Source organism: Polypterus senegalus, chromosome 4 (genome assembly GCF_016835505.1).
Source record: "Polypterus senegalus isolate Bchr_013 chromosome 4, ASM1683550v1, whole genome shotgun sequence".
Classification (NCBI taxonomy): domain Eukaryota; kingdom Metazoa; phylum Chordata; class Cladistia; order Polypteriformes; family Polypteridae; genus Polypterus; species Polypterus senegalus.
This window is the reverse complement of record NC_053157.1, coordinates 246,576,868-246,595,538: the sequence shown is the minus strand read 5'-3', so window position 1 is coordinate 246,595,538 and position 18,671 is coordinate 246,576,868. Positions and strand designations below refer to the sequence as shown.

At 46.9% G+C, this 18,671-nt stretch overlaps 1 protein-coding gene across 1 annotated transcript; it reads right to left on the bottom strand.

Moving 5' to 3' along the window:
- Window positions 1–13,164: 13,164 nt before the first annotated feature.
- Window positions 13,165–18,243, bottom strand: LOC120528404 (tripartite motif-containing protein 16-like). Its single transcript, XM_039752562.1, has 3 exons — window positions 18,049–18,243; window positions 15,625–15,690; window positions 13,165–14,208 (listed from the first exon to the last, which is right to left on the bottom strand). Exons 1-3 carry the CDS (start codon window positions 18,212–18,214, stop codon window positions 13,667–13,669), a joined length of 774 nt encoding a protein of 257 aa, XP_039608496.1. The 5' UTR covers window positions 18,215–18,243; the 3' UTR covers window positions 13,165–13,666.
- Window positions 18,244–18,671: the final 428 nt, after the last annotated feature.

The following is an 18,671-nucleotide window of genomic DNA, read 5'->3' as shown; positions in this document are numbered from 1 at the left end:
ACACTGAGCTGAGCTGGGAGGTAGAGGAGCAAGTGTCTGGGCGAGGAGGAGTGTTTATTGTTATAGTATTGATAGTGGTTTGAATGAGTAGTGTGGAAGGTGCTTGGTGCACTGAGGAAAACATAAATAAAAGGTCTTCGACTTTTACCTGGTGTCTGGAGTTGTACCTGAGGGTTCAAGGGTGCACTACTGCCCCCTACTGTCACACTGGCGTAGCCGGCAGGATACTCTGGCCGTCTGTTGGCAGAGGACCTGCATTAAAAACAAATTTTGTGTGGGCAGACAACCCTCGGGGAATTCCCCATCTTTTCACGGAGGTGCAAACACCACCCGCTACCGAGAAAGCTGCAACTGTGCGCGCCATCCCGTTCTGCAGGAAAATGGGCAAGAAGACCGGGAAAAAGAAGGTCAGTCCCAGCTGGCTGCAGGGCCTGACGGACGCCGAGAGGTCCTGGACCTACCTGACCGGGAGCGAGGAGGACCGAGAGCTAATTCGGGCTGAGTTAGCCGGGTAGCGCCAATCGGGACACGGACGCTGTCGGCGCCTCGGATTCCTAGATAGTCCGGGGTTCCGCCATCCCTATGGAGGGAGCTGCAGGTGAACCGCCCGATGTTTCGGGTTTATTCTTGTCATGTTTTGTAGGCGCCGCCGAGAAAATCACAGCAGCGTCTCAGATGACTGCCTCATGCTCCAACAAAAGGGCCGCGGCTCCCAGAAGGCAGACCAGGACGCGAGACGGCTAGCGACGGCTCCCCACGAGGAAGATCGGGCACAGGCTAAAGCCGAGCAAATCCGAGCGGGCGAGCCGAGCGTTGAGGATCGCGACTCCAAGATTACTACCGGAGTTGGAGCGGGATCGGCTACGTTCCGAGGTAAGTGCTGGGAGAGCACTCGAACCGCTGGAGCCTTTAATTTCTTGTTTTGCAGAGGCCTGTCTGCACAAAGCGGACAAAGAGCACGCCCGCCTCACACCTAGGCAAGATGGCCGCGACAAGAAGAAGCCCGCCAGTCTAGGAGTCCGAATAGGGAAGCCCATATGGCGAAAGCCACCACGTGACCTCGCGCGATGGAAGCAGGGAAGGTGTGAGTAACCCGGAGTCCTCCGACGAAGTCGTTCGTTCCCTGACGGGTCCGAGCCTCCTGGAAGGGAGGGAAGGCGTGCAAAGCAGCCTACAAAGACAGCAATCGACCAAGAGGGACGGGTTGTGGCTGAAGGGTCTGCCGGTGAAAAGAAAAAGGCAGATCTCAGCCGGCTTGGAGTAGCCACTCGTGCCCTCTGAGGACTCCAAGGCCCAAGAGCCTTTCTTGCTGCCCAGCTGAACACGTGCCAGGAGGGGACGTGCTCATTGGTTCCCGGCCGGAGGGTGCGAAATGCGAAGCGCAAACAACTCCGGCCGTAAACATTAACTGTCTGGACTTACGGGGGCTCGAGGAATACCTCGCACCCCTACGGTGTTTCTTACAGGACTTACAACAGCTGAAGGAACGTGTGGAGGACTTGGGAGGCGGCGGCGCAGCCCGTTAAAGGGTCTACAGGACTACGTGCAGCGGCTGGGCCGGGAAGCCCGGAGATGATCGATCGCGGGAGTACAGGTGAGTCCCTCCCGTGTCGTAGAGTGTAAGGGGACACAGTGCGATCGGGCACCGCTGAGAATGAGTAGCGCGTGTCAAAGCACTGTGTGCCCGACAAGAGACTGGGGCATGATGACCGAATGGTCGGGGACTGGAGCAAACGCCGGGGCATGCGGCGTGGCGTGGCTTTCCGGAGCAGTACGGCTCTCGAGGACCCGACCGGTCTTAAGTTCGGGTTAACGCCGGTGATAGGAGTGCCGGGGGAAGCGCCGCTCGTGCCGGTGCAGCTGGTTGGTGCTGTACATCGGGCAGTCGGTACTAATGACGCCGGAACCTAATAAGCGTAGGACAACGGGTGTGCAGACAGCAAAGAGGCTCTCTCCTTTCCATAGAGAGCCTCAGGCTGAGTGCAAGCCCCAGATCAAGCGGAGATCCCCAAAGGAAAGGTGGGTCTCCGACATAATGGAGAGAAGGCTTGAGGGCAGCCAAGCGGCCGTAATGCCCTCCCTGGCAGGTGAAGGGGCGGAGACGACGCTGACGGAGTTCCCGAGGTGTTTTTGGTCCCGCAGAGGGAAGCAACCAGGAGGGCTTCGTCGGTGCTATAATTGCCGGCAACCGGGCCACGAGAAGCGCCATTGTCCCCGGGGGACAGGAGGTACACCGTCCCCCCAAGGTTCGCTCGAGGACAGGGGCAACGCACTCAAGGCCCGGACGACGCGTCCTCCTGGAGGAGGACGCCCCTCTCACGGACGCCCGCCCCAGATGTCGCCGCTAAGGGGAATTGTGGAAGACTGCCGGCTTCCCAGGCCGGTCCGCACCCCCAGGCCGACAGGAGGAGCTCTCCGACAGCACGATCATGCCCGAGGTCCAGCAGGGCCTTATGGACTCTGTAGTGTTTATACACAGCCCTGCTGGATACCTTGGGGACCACCAGGAGTCGCTGTGGGGGGACTTGTGGGATCTGTTGTGCCCTATGACCCGGGAGTACGTCACAGTCACGTGACGGGAAGGAATGGCGTGCTCCCGGGGTGATGTGAAAGACTGATTGCCCTGACCCGGAAGGAATAAGGAACTGTGGACTGCTGGGACAGGAACACCTCCGGTCAGGGGCTATAAAGGTCGGTAGCCTCAGTCCAGACACTGAGCTGAGCTGGGAGGTAGAGGAGCAAGTGTCTGGGCGAGGAGGAGTGTTTATTGTTATAGTATTGATAGTGGTTTGAATGAGTAGTGTGGAAGGTGCTTGGTGCACTGAGGAAAACATAAATATAAGGTCTTTGACTTTTACCTGGTGTCTGGAGTTGTACCTGAGGGTTCAAGGGTGCACTACTGCCCCCTACTGTCACAATATATATATATATATAGTATATTGTCACAAGAATGAGACATACTCAGATAAAGGTTTGGGGCAGCCACCCGTATAATCTGGTATCCTGGCTGCAAAATCGTTTTGTATAAATACTGAGCACTCAAGTGCATACACCCGAGTCCAAAACAAGACTGAGGGAAAAGGGAAAAAGGGCAGGCTTTTAAAGGGGAAGACAGGAAGTGAGGTCATAGAGATCGGGCACGTGTTCATCACTCATTGGGTCAAGCCCAGACGTGACATCAGAGGGTCCGGAGCTGGTAAGGTCTGTTTCCATTGGTTCGGTCCCGGAAGTGATGTCAAGAGAGCCAGGTGGAATCTCCCAGGAATGGTCTACAGGGAAGGGAGAAAAAGAGTCAGTGCACTCTGCCACATCCCGGCATGCCTCCGAACTGCCTTCATTTAAGCCCTTTAGCTGCCTCCCATGCGCACGTGTGTGACAAGGCCCCCCCCTCAGCCCAGACCCATCTGGTCGGGCGACCCTAAACGAGAGGTCGTGAATCCGAGAAAGAGCATCAGCATTGGCATGGAGAGCACCCCGGCGATGAATGAGCGAGAACTTATACGGCTGCAGGTCAAGAAACCACCGGGTGACCCGCAGATTCGACTCCTTGTGCAGAGCCATCCACTGTAGAGGCGCATGGTCCAAGACAAGGTTGAATTCCCGGCCCAACAGGTAGTACCTAAGATGAGTAATCCCCCATTTCATCGCCTAAGCCTCCCTTTCCACCGCTGCTTACCTGGTCTCCCGGTCCAACAGTTTCCGGCTCAGGAAAATGATGGGGTGTTCCACACCATCGACGCTTTGCCTCAGCACGGCGCCCAGGCCTGTGTCCGAAGCGTCCGTCTGGAGGATGAAGGGCTAAGAAAAGTTAGGTGCCATCAAAATAGGTGCGTATGTAAGGGCCTGCTTTAAGTCACTAAATGCAGCGCCTGTCTTCTCAGTCCATACCACAATGTTCGGGGCCCTCTTCTTTGTTAAATCAGTCAAGGGCGCCGCTCTCTCCGAGAACCGGGGTACAAACCGGCGGTAGTACCCAGCTAGCCCAAGAAAGGCTTGGACCTGCCGCTTGGTTCGCAGACGGGGCCATTTCAAAATGGCATCAACTTTGGAGCACTGTGGCCTTACGGTACCCCGACCCACCAGGTAGCCTAAATATTTGGCCTCGCTTAATCCAAAGAAGCATTTCTTGGGATTAATCCGGAGGCCCGGCCTCACCAAGTGTCCGCAATACCGCTCGGACATGCTGTAGGTGTTCCCTCCATGTGCTGGAATAGATGATCATGTCATCTAGGTAGACAGCACTGTATGAGTTATGAGGCAGGAGCACTTTGTCCACAGACGCTGGAAGGTTGCTGGAGCCCCGTGTAACCCAAATGGAAGAACACGATACTGTCAGTGTCCGCTAGGGGTACTAAGCGCATTTTTTTCCTTCGCGGAGTCCGTTAAAGGAACCTGCCAGTACCCTTTTATCATGTCAAGTGTGGTCAAATATCGAGCCTGTCCATGCCTCTCGAGGAGGTCGTCCACTCGTGGCATTGGATAGGCATCAAATTGGGAGACTTGATTAAGCAGACGGAAGTCATTGCAAAACCTCCAACTCCCATCAGGCTTACCAACGAGCACAATTGGGCTGGACCAGGGACTATAACTTTCCTCAATCACACCTAGCTCCAGCATGCGCTTGATCTCAAGCTCCACTTCAGCCCTTTTTGCTTTGGGAAGACGATACGGGCGTTCTCGGACAATAACCCCGGGCTCTATCACAATGTTGTGCTCAACCAGAGAGGTCCTTCCGGGGTTTTCACTGACTACCTTCCGAACGGCCCGGATAACTGTTTCCAGCTCCTGCCATTGTCTGGGATTTAAGTCCGCACCAAAGTTAAGGCTGTGTGTGTGAGCAAAGAGTGAGCGGGGCTGGCCGGAGGAGGGATCGGGATCCCTGTCCTTCCACGGTTTCAGCAGGCTCACATGATAAACCCGCTCCTTCGGCCGGCGATTGGGTTCACTCATCAAATAGTCGACCAGCCCCTTCCTCTCCTTAACTTCGTAGGGGCCTTGCCAATGGACAAGCAACTTAGAGTGGGAGGTAGGCACTAGGACCATGACCCGATCTCCCGGGTGCAACTCCCAAAGAGACGGGCTGTGGTTGTAGTAACGGGCCTGTGCTGCTTGTGCTTCTTCCATGTGACTTTTAATTAGAGGCCGAATCTTTCCAAATCTATCGCGTAACTGCGCAATATACTCTAATATGTTTGTAGAGGGAAGAGCCTCTTCTTCCCATCCTTCTTTCAGAATGTCTAATATGCCCCGAGGTTGTCGACCATACAGTAATTCAAAAGAGGAGAACCCCGTGGAGGCTTGTGGGACTTCCCGATAGGCAAAAAGGATGAGGGGGAGGAGCTGATCCCAGTTCCTTCCATCCTCGCTGAGCACCTTACGCAGCATTTGTTTGAGAGTCTGATTAAACCTCTCTACTAACCCGTCGGTTTGAGGATGATACACCCCAGTCTTTGAATGCTTTATTCTCAGTAACTTGGCAGTCTCCTTGAATGTCTCCGATGTAAAAGGTGTCCCCTGGTCTGTCAAGACTTCCTTGGGAATACCCACGCGCGGAAATACCCCTAGTAATTCCTGTGCGATGGCTTTGGAGGTAGCTGAGCGCAACGGAACAGCTTCGGGGTATCGTGTAGTATAATCCACGAGGACTAAAATGTACTTGTGTCCTCGGGCTGAGGGCTCTAGGGGTCCAACCAAGTCGACCCCGATTCTGTGGAAGGGAACATCAATCAGGGGAATAGGAACGAGAGGAGCATGGTCCCTCCTAGGAATTTGTCGCAGTTGACACTCCGGGCAGGAAGCGCAAAAGCGACGAACCTCCTCAATGATTCTCGGCCAGTAGAAACGAAGCTTGATCCGCTCCAGAGTTTTCTCGGTGCCCAAGTGGCCACCTAGGAGGTGGCCGTGTGCTAGCTCGCAGACCTGCCGCTGGAAGGTGCGTGGAATTAGCAGCAGCTTTCTCTCCTGCCCATCATGCATTGCTACACAGAAAAGAAGGTCGTTGTCTAATACAAAATGAGGGCCCTGTGGCATCAACTGATTAGTGCGCTGGCCATTGACAAGGACCACTGCATTTTTTGCAAATTTCAGGGAGTCGTCACTCCACTGCTCCCTTTTAAAGGAGGCCGGCGTCTCTCTAAATTGGAACCGCAAAAGGGAGAGAGGGTCTGCACCGATCTCAATGGGCGTGGTTTCCTCCCATTCTGCCGCGGCTCTGGTGGTTGATGTGTCAGCATACGACGGCCCGGGAGTTGCCACGTCACCAAGGACGGCCACTTCGTCTCTCTCTGCCGGCTGATTACACGGCATGGAGGCAGCTTGAGACGGCTCATCTCCGTCCATGACTAGGCCCAAGTTAACCCCGGGAGTGGTATGTGTCTCACCGCTTTTAATATTAGGCCAGTCCCGCCCTAGTATCACCAGGTGTGGAGGATCAGGAAGAACTGCCATGGTTACTTTCTGAACTGATCCTCCATAGCTGATGACACAAGCGGCCCTGCACCAGTGGGTTTCCCCGTGGACACAGGTTATACCGGCCTTAAAGTTTAACCACTGTTGCGGTAGCACAAATCGACAGGGAACAATGGAAATGTTGCTGCCGGAATCGAACAGAACTGAAGTTTTAAACCCGTTGACGATCACCACGCCTGTGTGAGGAACCGCCAGCGGGTTTGTCAGAGCACACCAACCCCTTTTCTCCTCCACCTGCATTCCACCTTATCCCCAAGCGGTTCGCGCTCTGGGTTGTACAGTGGGGGGCTAGGTATTGGGATGTACTACGGCCGAGTTTGGCCAAGTGGACGGTTCAGCTCCCCCAGATTGTGAGGCCATCAATGAGCTCTGCCAAGTTTTTGAATTGTCTACCCCAGACCGGCTGGGTGAAGCCCCGTGGTAGTGTGTCCAGAAGCAGGTTGCAAGGCACCTGCTCTATTATTTGGAAGGGCTTAAGTTTCTGTGGCCGCAGCCACTGCCCTACCTTTGCCCATAGGGCCAGGCTTGCTGTGGGGTTGGCCGCTCTGGGTCAAACCTCCAGTTTTTCAGGCTACTCACCTGCCAGTCTGGGGCACCCCTAGGTGGAAATCGGGGCTCTGGCTTCACAGGGCACTCTCCTCCGAGAGAGCATAAACAACCCTCTTCGCATCCCTCTTCCGAAGCAGCCCAAGTCTGTGAGCCCCTCCCGAACACTCCCTGGCCTGTCTAGATTGCCTAGTGGAGCATGCCGGGAGCAGAGCCTGTACCGGGCCACTCCGAAACACGGGACACCCTCTCCGCCTGGAAACTCGGCCCCGGTACGGTCCCACCTGGATGTGTTACAGATCCTGTCCCCTTCTCTTCCAGGACTTCTCAATCCTGCCGACTACGCCAATGTCACAAGAATGAGACATACTCAGATAAAGGTTTGGGGCAGCCACCCGTATAATCTGGTATCCTGGCTGCAAAATCATTTTGTATAAATACAGAGCACTCAAGTGCATACAACCGAGTCCAAAACAAGACTGAGGGAAAAGGGAAAAAGGGCAGGCTTTTAAAGGGGAAGACAGGAAGTGAGGTCATAGAGATTGGGCACGTGCTAATCACTCATTGGGTCATGCATGGACGTGACATCAGAGGGGCCGGAGCTGGTAAGATCTGTTTCCATTGGTTCGATCCCGGAAGTGATGTCAAGAGAGCCAGGTGGAATCTCCCAGGAATGGTCTACAGGGAAGGGAGAAAAAGAGTCAGTGCACCCTGCCACATCCCGGCATGCCTCAGGACTGCCTTCATCTACATATATACACACATATACATACACCTCTATCTATCTATCTATCTATCTATCTATCTATCTATCTATAAATCTACGAGGTGTGGCAGAAAAGTAATGAGACTGATTTTTTATTTACCAAAGTTTTTATTTTTTTCAAACATCAATGTTATCCCCTTCAAAGTAGTTCCCTTGGTCAGCTACACACTGATGGAGACGTTATTCCCACTGTTGGTAGCAGCGCTGGAAGTCTTCAACCGGTATGGTCTTCAGCATGTCCGTTACACTCTTTTGGATGTTTTCTAAAGTCCCAAAATGACGTCCTTTGAGGACATTTTCAGTTTAGGAAAAAGGAAAAAGTCACACGGACTGAGGTCAGGTGAATAAGGGGGCTGGGGAACCACAGGAATGCCTTTTGAGGTCAAAAATTCTGTTATGGAGAGGGCAGTGTGACATGGGGCGTTGTCATGATGGAGCATCCATTTCTCTGCTATGTCTGGTCTCATGCGAATGACCCTTTTTCTGAGCCTTTCAAGGACATCTTTATAAAAAACTTGGTTGACAGTTTGTCCTGAAGGAACAAATTCTTTGTGGACGATTCCCCTTTTGTCAAAAAAACAAATCAGCATTGATTTGATTTTCGATTTGCTCATTCGAGCTTTCTTTGGTCGAGGAGAGTTTGCAGTGTGCCACTCCTGACTTTGCTTCTTGGTCTCAGGATCGTATTCAAAAATCCATGATTCATCACCTGTGATCACACGACTAAAGAAATCTTGCTCATTAGCAAGACACTTGTTTTTTCAATTGTTCTTCTGCTCAATTGTGAGGTTTTTCGGCACCATTTTGGCACAGACCTTTCGCGTGTGCAAATGTTCAGTCAAAATTTGATGAACGGTAAATCTGTTCAAATTTTATTGTTCACTCAACATTCTTAATGTTAAACGACGGTCTGATCTCACAAGAGTGTACACACATTCGATGTTTTCATTGGTTTTCGAAGTTGAAGGCCCCCCTGAACGGTGTTCATCTTCAACGTATTTTCTGCCTTCCAAAAATGATTTATGCCAGCAAAAAACTTGAGCTCGGGATAAAGAATGTTCCCCATAGGCCTGTTTTAACTTTTCAAGCGTCACACTTGCCGATTCCCCAAGCTTAACAAAAAATTTAATGGAACAACGTTGTTCCAAATTCCGCTGTTCCATTTTGCGTGACGCACAACCAAAAACACAACTTCGCTAATAGCAGTCACAAAAATCACGTAGTTAACGAAAGGAGTTGAAACTCGCACTGAGCTATGGGAGGATACTGATACACGTGCTCTATCAAGGACAACAGTGCAGCGTTGCCAGATCGCTTCCAGTGTTGCCAGTCTCATTACTTTTCTGCCACACCTATATATATATATATCTCCTTTGGGGTGCGAGCAGCTGTTACTGGGGGTGCCAGAATCCATTGAGGAAGAAAAAATTAAATTTATTAATTTATCTATCCATTCCAAAATAATTAAATGGGCAGGCTATTTCGTATCAGTGCAATACGTTGCTTGTTAAAACGGATGACTCCTGCTCTTACATGCAATAATGCGTGGATATTATGAACTATCGTATCTGTTCAAGTGCTATTTACATTTTAAATATAAGTAATTTTTATTTGGTCGACAGAAATATGTTTAGTTGGAATGAAAGTTAAATTTAATCATCATTGCATAAATTTTTCTTCACCATAGAAATTTAAAGACTAAATCCAACTTCCATTACTACGAAAGATATTTCTGGCGACCAAATAGAACCCACTTATATCCAAAATTGAGCAATTGAGCTGTCGCCTGCCTGCCTGCCTGAATAAGTCACCCTCGCTTCGCTCTTACTTTTTTACCGTTCATTTAATCATGGTTAGTCGCGGAAAAATTATAACATGGAAGGAGGATTACACTAAGTATGGCTTTACCAAAGCAATTATTGAAGGCGAAAAAAGTATCCATTATTCATAAAACTTCAATATACATATATATATATATATATATATATATATATATATATATATATATATATATATATTGAATATATTGAAATATTTTTACTGTCAAATAATGCAAACAGTACGTGGCACGTGCTTCGCCCTAAAATATTTATAACTTTTGAGAATGCAACGTATAGTTTTGTCCAGGAGGAAAGCAATCTTGCCTGAAATCAATGGCAACCTTTTGTAGGGTGTGACCCTGAGACTTATTAATTGTCATCGCGAAGCAGAGCCTTACTGGAAATTTGAAGCATTTCAATTGAATTGGGAGATCAGAGGGTATAACAGTGACGCGAGGAATACATTGAGTGTGGAGAAACTCTAGAGACAGCGTGTGTATTAACTTGTGGATTTTTCTGTGAGTATTTGGTGGCAGTGTGACGAAGTTGATTCGGAAGACAGCGTTAGCCGCAGAGCTCAGCTCAGAGCGAAATGAGGTGAATGGGAGGTGATGTCACTCCTCCACCCGCCTTAACTGTCAATCCCCCCACAAAACAGTCTCTCGGAATTTGCATAAGCACACCCCTTCACCTGCAATTTTAACTTAGTTACAAAGTGATCAAAACTGTCGTTTATATCCTGCGTCCTCTCATTAAACTTGTATCCCGCATTAGCCATGGGCATGACAAACGCCAGCGGCAGCCTGTCTATGAACTTAATTTAAACTTTAGGTTTACACCGTGCTTTGTTTCCAAAGTAACTGCAGTCATGAATATGCTTGTACAGTATGTGTCACTCGCTCGTGTCTTATTTTTTTGCTGCCTTCTCAATTGTATAATGCATGTTTTCTTCAGCGCTTTTTGAAACTCTTCCTTGTTTCCTACGTAATGCCTTGACAGTCAGTTCACGCGATTACGTGGGAGGCGTGATGATGTCACATGAAACTCCGCCCCCCATGGCCATCGCGCTCAACTCCATTACATTATTTGGAGAAAAATAGGTTCCAATTATGACCATTACGCGTAGAATTTCGAAATGAAACCTGCCCAACTTTTGTAAGTAAGCTGTAAGGAATGAGCCTGCCAAATTTCAGCCTTCCACCCACACGGGAAGTTGGAGAATTAGTGATGAGTCAGTCAGTCAGTCAGTCAGTCAGTGAGTGAGTGAGTCAGTGAGGGCGTTGCCTTTTATTAGTATAGGTTATTATTATTATTTAATAATTTCCATTATTAATGTATAAATTATTGCATTTAAACGATTCCCTAAAATCTGTTGTATGTAAACGACACTGTTTTAAACGTTATTGTTTTTTCATCAGAAAACCCGGTTTCCACGTCTACTTGTATTAGTTTAAGTGGCACTTTTGCCTCTCGCAATATGGCAGACGCGTTGACGTAGCATGTCGACTGGGCAACACAGTGAATGCGGCGTCTATCTATATATACCCCTGGGGGCGGAGCTTCTGATACAATGTCAAGTGGCCCCACCCCCCGGGTTACACAAGGAACATATATAATAAAAAATGAGGCAAAACAAAACTAACCAAATACGTAAACATATGATTAAAAAACAAAATATTCATCAACACACCATGCATAAAACAATAAAATCAATTCCATTTACAAAACAATTTATTCAAAAATAAGAAAAAGTTTTAAGAAAATGGAAACTCATTTAATGCAGAAATTAAACCCAAAATCAACCAACAAGCTGACTTCAGACCTAACTGCACTTCAACTTTTGCGGTGTCCATGTGGGTGAAATTTACCATTTAATGTCCATCTTTATTAGTAACTGAACATCACAGTAGTGTAGGGAGGGGGTCAGGCTCGAGTGGGAATACGAGGGCACAGCGGGCACACAGGGGCACAGCGGGGCACACGGGACACATGACAGAGCGCAGACACTCAGATGTGGAATGGAGAGCACTGCTCAAGTCTAAATGATCGATTTCACTGCTAGACGTACAAATCAAATATTCAATCCAAATCAACATCTTATTTGTTACTCACCTCATTGTCTTGAGAATTAAAAAGCATATTCTGACTTTTCCAGCGCTATTAAGAAATGGATTATCAATACGGAGTGTTATATCTTCAGATCAGACAACACAGGAGATGTGACCAGAGGTGGTGACAAGTCAGAAGGTCACAGATGAGCAGATATGACAAATGTCAGTCATCCTTATTGTTTATTCACCAAACACCATTGGGAGTTTATTATACAAAATGTAAACAGTTATTAAATTTGTATTTTGCTGATACATAACTATTATTAAAAAGATTAATTCAAATAAATGTTCTTTTACCATATAGAATCTTCCATAACCTAACAGTGTCCTTAAAGCTAATGACAATATTAAGAAATCTCCACTAAATCTCCATTTGATCAAACCCAAATCTTTCCTCCCCTCAGCCTTGCCATTTATTTAATATTGAGAGTGGCCACTAGAGGGAGCAGTTTGGCTACAGAAGAATCAGCTCACCTGTCAGCTCTGAAGGTCATGTGACTGTGTGATTGTGTCTCCCTTATTTTGCTCTTAATTCATTTAAATCTTAATTAGTTTTAGATATATTTAAAGTTCTTTATTTCTGTTTTTTATTCTTGTGTTTGTAATTATTTCTTATACACTGCACTGTATTCTTTTCTCCAACTGAACAAGAAGTAGTTTTTTGAAGATGTTGGAGATTTCAGGGTACCAAGAGTGACAAATCTGGGGACAAGGAGGAGGTGCAGTTTAAAGTTTAATGTGACATCAACTAAAACACCAAACTCTGTCAGTATGGCCGACATCGGACTGACTGGTGAGTCCTCGTCTTCAGACATTCACAGTGAATTCATTCTGAAGTGAAGGACCCTTTGAGTGACCAATGGAGGGACACAAAATGTCTGGTGAGAGGACAACACTCCAGTCCCATCTGTCACTCTCTGCTCCTACATATAGTCACTAATTTACCTAATTTACATTAGTCTACTTTAACATGGCCTTCTCATAACTTCACTGTAATTAAAATCCTGATACTCTGTATATCCAGCTCATTATAATAACTATTCATGGTGGCTCTAAAATCTGTACCAACCTCTACTCTATCTTCTGTTTCCTTTTCCGGTATACTTTTAGTGGTGGCTTGCGCCACCACCATATACTCAAAGCACCGTGACGTTCCAACAATGATGGATGGATTAAAAGCCAGAAGTCTGTATGACCATCAACATCAAGTGACTCCGTGAGAACCCTAACTACAAATAGGACTGTTTCATTTATGTTAGGTTGAAAGCCCAGAGGGGACTGGGCGGTCCCGTGGCCTGGAACCCCTGCAGATTTTTTTTTTTTTTCTCCAACCGTCTGGAGTTTTTTTTTTCTCTTTTTTCTGTCCACCCTGGCCATTGGACCTTACTCCTTTTCTATGTTAACTAATGTTGTCTTATTTTAATTTCTTGTCTTGTCTTTTATTTTTCTTTTCTTCATTATGTAAAGCACTTTGAGCTACTTTTTGTATGAAAATGTGCTATAGAAATAAATGTTGTTGTTGTTAATTCAAGAGCTCTCGATACTGAGTCTGTATAGCACCTTTCAGTTTTGCTGATCCAGCAGGACCACACGCCTGTCGTACTTAACAGGTGACATTCAGTGACACTTGGGGACCTCAGTGGTTATTGGGGTGTCAGCCTGCAGGTCATGTGGCTGTGAATCAACAGTGACCCCTGCTGGTCAGTCTGGTATTTGTAGGTCTGAGGTGTCTCCGCCCCTCACTATGACACACACACCTGATTGGCATCAAACCCAATAATGATGGAGACCCTGACAGCCGCACTCGCCCTGCATTTTCATCCACAAATTCAATCACAGAGGTGCTGCACCCCCCCCAATCCACCCATCCTGTAAAATTAATTTTGATCCCAAACTACAAACACGAAGAGGACCTGAGCTTGTGGGGACATCAAGTGACCGGTGGAGGGTACTGGTCAGTGGTCACATGGTGTCAAATGGCAGATTGTTACACTGCAGTGAAGATCAAGCCAAAACCCTGGATAGAGGGGCTCAGTGAAGGAGGTGTTGAACCTGTGCAGGAGGGTCATTGTGTGTGAGACGCTATAAAATGACAGAGAGCCAGCAGGCCAGTCCAGATACACACCTATTCTGGGGCTGTAGGGGGCGCTGATTACAATCTCCTCATTATTGTGACTCACAGAGTACTCAGAATCAGTCCACTGCAAACACCAGGACTTGTCGTTGTATCCAAGGCCGCACTCCTCACCCTCTCCTTTCCTTTCCAGTCCTTTATATGCGACTCCAATCTCCAGTTCATCTCCACTGCACTCCACCTCCCAGTAACAGCGTGTCCCAGTCAGAGCCTCTCTGCACAGAACTTGGCGCCAGTAGTCAAATCTGTCAGGACGATTAGGATATTTGGCTTTTGTCCACTCACATGTCACCTTCTTATTCCCTTCAGACAGACGGAGGTCTCTGTGTGCCGTGTTGATGTCCAGTGTGAGGGGACAGAAGTCTGAAAGGAGAGAAAAGAAAATGAGTGAGGAAATCTGGAAGTGTGTAACGGGACTGGGGGCGGAGCACAACACAGACAATTAACAAGAACCAATCAGGAGCTGCGCTGACAAGACTCCAATGCTGTCTTTCCGAAGTAGGGTCTTCTACCATAAAGCCCCCTTTCATTCAGTAAGTGACTGACGGTGCTACTTGAGCTGTTGAACTTTGATAGTGGTGGTCAGCCTGAGTCTGTCCTGATGTCTCACTTGGTTTGTTCTTCACTTCTTAAACTGTCCTTCTGCTCAATAAGGTGTCCATTTTTTATTTGTAGTGACATCCAGTGAGTTTGGCTGCAGTCCCGTGGACCTTAAACTTCTTGATGTTAGCTGCTGTGGCCACAGGAACATGAAGCTCTTTGGAGGTGGTCTTGTAGTTTCCACCTTGACCTGCTCAGCTGTGATCTTCGTCCTTTCCTCTTCTTCTGTTGTCCATGAGGCACACAATGACATATCACAGCTAAGTGAGAACTTTACTGAGTGACTGAAAACCCCTGAGATTCTAATTAGAGGGTCAAGTCTCATCCAGTGATGTCTTTAAACATCTAAGGTCTCCAATATTTTGTTCCGTTAATATGCATTTAGTTTTATTCTTACAATATGTTAAGTTATGAATCAAAATCAAAGTGTCTGCGCGATGAAGAAGAAAATGGCCAAGTACTTTAGTCGGCTTTAACTTATTTCAAAGAAAAGCTGGGATTCTTTTATTTAACAGTCCTTTTGTCTTCATCTTTACACACATAGACTGTATGCAGTGGTAGTCCTGCTGCTTTAAAGTAAGGAGACTGTGTAAGATTGTGGGTTCGCTTCTCGGTTCCTCCCTGTGTGGATAGCGCTTTGAGTACTGAGAAAAGCGCTATATAAATGTAATGAATTATTATTATTATTATTATTATTATTATTATTAATGGAGTGAACATTGTGTTTTTATGTGAAGCACACTGAGCTGCTTTCATTGTGTCCCTTGTGCTGTGTAAATAAATAATTCTTATCAATATTGTAAGGGAAAAACTGAAATAAAAAAGAAACAGAAAGGAGAAAACAGAAAAGGAAAACCGCAGAAAGTGAAATGAAAAAATGAGACAAAGGAAAAAGAACAATTGAGGTAGGACTGGAGTGACAGGAGGACTTGGCGTAGTTGGCAGGATTTAATTTTTATTTTCTGTGAGTCCACTTGACATTTAAAAGACTCAAGTCCAAGAGAATGCTTTGGTGCTTCCTGTCCTGAATCTCAATTTCCTATAATGCACCAGTCACAGGACCCCCGTCACTTTCAGCTCATCAGTCCCACCACACTCACATAATGCTTTCACATCATAAGCCTGGCCTGAGATATTAAAAGTGAAATGATGATAAACACCATGAATTGATAGACTCACATTGTAAAAACTCCTCTCTGCTCTGAGGTTCAGGAGGCCAGAGGGTGAAGATTGGAGCTTCACGACCTGAAAATACAAAGAAAGGAGAAGAATGGAGAATGTTAAGGTGGAGTTTTATAATGTTACATTCTTAGATACTTATCACAAATGCAGTGCAGTTGAATAAAACAACAAGACATGCAGATCAAGTCTGTGTACTGAGCCCACTGGTGTGTGGATGATGTAGTGAGTTTTATTTACCAACATTTTGATGAGCCACAGACACATGTGAGGGTCTTCTCTGTGGACTTGACCTCTGCTTTAGACACCAACATCTCAGAGCTTCATGATTAGAAACTGACTGAGTTCAGCCTGCCCAGTCCAATCCACCATTAGATCTCAGACTTTCTTCCAGGTAGTAAACAGTGTCGGTGCAGTTGGCTGCACACATGTCTGACCTGTTAACCCTCGTCACCTCACTTTCTGTTCTCTTCTCCTGTGTTGTCAGTTGGCAACAGCTCAAAAGTTCTGTTCATGGACAGACATTGTTAGGTTCCATTTATGTTCATCAGTGCAGAACTGCTTTATCTTACTGTGTGTTTAAACAAATCTGTACAGCACTTTATAACCTCCACAGATTTACTACTATGTCAGGTCAGGTCAGGTTGGGGGGCATGCACTGGTACAGCACGTTGCCACACTACCAGCTTGAGATCCTGGCTGGCAACCCCCCAGGCAGACACGCGGTCCAGTCCCACCCTCTTGAAATGACCCTCTATCTGCCTCAGCCAGGTGTTACATGTGTGCCCCCTTGGCCTGGTCCAGCCTTTCTGTTCTTCAACAATGAGGGTCACCCTCAGGTAATCGCACCACATGGCTATTGTGTCGTAACTGATGCTCCCTCACAATGCAGGTCATGTGTCTCATTCAGCCCAGCGGTACCCAAGGATTCTCCAAAGAGACACAGCATACTTTGTACTAACAAACTATAAATTTAGCCTGTCATTTAAGACATCTACACTGTGCAGGGCAGAAGTCATTTTAGCTCCAATGTCCACAGACCTCAGCGTATTTCACTTTTTACTGACCGTATCATTATTCCAGAGGGTCACAAGTTTACAGATACAGAGTTAAATAAAAAAGACATTTTGCTCTTAAAAATTTGGGTTTTGGTTGCCGCTAAGGAACCGAGTAAGAATTTTTAAAGCTTTTTTCCCTTTAGAAGGGTTTTTTTCTTTTTTTTCACCCACACAAGAGCAAAAGTATCTGGGTGGTTGGAGGTGTGCTTGGAAAAGTTAGTTGTACTTGTACATGTTCTTGTTCTTGTTATCTGTATTTGAACTAGCATAGAGGAGACAGAAAGCAGCAGTAACTGATACTGGTGTCTGTAAGTTAATAACCACGTTGTTATAACAGCGATTGCTTAGTTTATAAGAAAAGAAAAAAGGCCAAGGCTTACTTCAAAGCAGTAAAAGTGAAGGCTCAGCGGTGAGCAGGTCAGCAACCAGTGTTAAAACCCCCAATCAGGCACAAGGGGCTGAAGGAGCAGATAAGGTAGTACAGTTTTATTTAATTGTTTATTTTAGATTGAAGGTAGAACAGTTAAGTGGGCAACAGCGTATCAGTTCATTAATATTGGGGAGTACAAGCAGTGTGAGTTCACTCTGCTAGAAAGAGATACATTATGAACAGTAGGGGGCACTCCAGCTCCCCAAACACCCATCACAAACCATCACAAACCAGCACAGGCACATGTTAAAAGGCAAAGAGTCTGTTATTTTGGAAAAACTCTTCTTTTATAAGGGTTTCCCACCACCACAGGCACAAGTGCACTAAGATCAATACTCTCTCTCTCTCTCACTGCCTCCTCCATTCATCACGCAAGATTTGTCCTCCTTCCTCCTGACTCTGGCCACCTGATGCAAGTTAAGGAGTCCCTTTTATTTTAGCTGCCCCAGAAGTGGTCTGTCAGCACTTCCAAGTGAGGCGGAAACTCCATGATGTAGGAATTCCCCAGTCATACACCTCCACCTGGCATCCTCCATGGGACCCAACAGGGCTGTCACCCGGGACTACAATTCCCAGCATGCCCTGCAGGCACTCATGTGGGAATTTTAGTCTGGACTCACTGCCATATAGTGTCCTGGGGGAGATAAAGCCCTGTGAAATCTGTCTCCCCCTGTCTTTCCATTTTAAGGGTGTCCTTTTGGGTAAAGATGCCGGCCGTCCTTCACAATATCAAGAACTCTGAATATAAGCAGTTGCTTACTGTGAGAGTGTGATATCACTCAGCATGTCATTGTAAACAGTTCTATTAAAAATTACTAATAGAGAAAATAGACAAATCTTAATGAACAGGCCTTCTTTATGTACCTCACTTTTTATTGTCACTCTGGTCCTCCTAATGGACTTTAACAATGAACACAACATGAGCAGACGCTGTACCTGTTGGAGTCAAAGGCAGGATGTCCCATTGGCCGACCTTCTCCAGATGCTTTTTCAGACCTGACAGCTCCTTTAGCAGGTCCTCAGAAGAGAAATTGGCAGTGAAAGTCAAGTTGAGTGAGTCTTCATCAGTAGGAAGGACACAGCAAGATGAGAAAGTCTGCATCAGGAGAGAGGAGGGAACAAGGAGAAATAAAAAGTAATATTAATAAGAAGGACCTCCTCTCAAGTGAGGATCAGCGTGGTGAACAGAGAGTTTGGGTTTAGACTGATTGCTTTTCATTTATTTATTGCTTATTTATAGGGGGATGTTTCATTATAGTGGACCACAAGACATTAGGTGCCTTGACATTCAAAAAGATTTTTACACAGAAGTCTATGAGAGGCGAGTCATCAAACTGTAGATAAGTGGACTGAGGGGGCAGCAGACAGGCAGGGGAAGAACTGACTTAGCAGAAAGAACAAGGCATTGGGCTCTTTAATGTACTGAGATGAAGTTAATAAGATAGATAGATAGATAGATAGATAGATAGATAGATAGATAGATAGATAGATATTCTTCACAAAGTTGTATTCCAAATACACAGACAATCTTTTGAGCCAAACAAGGCAATCCAAAGCAA

Excerpts from the sequence above, each read along its gene's own strand:
- LOC120528404 (XM_039752562.1), bottom strand. The coding sequence starts at position 18,214 with ATGCAGACTTTCTCATCTTGCTGTGTCCTTCCTACTGATGAAGACTCA. Across the intron at positions 15,691-18,048 it reads CCTGCCTTTGACTCCAACAG|GTCGTGAAGCTCCAATCTTC; the intron begins GTACAGCGTCTG and ends TTGTATTTTCAG. Across the intron at positions 14,209-15,624 it reads CAGAGAGGAGTTTTTACAAT|ACTTCTGTCCCCTCACACTG; the intron begins GTGAGTCTATCA and ends CTCTCCTTTCAG.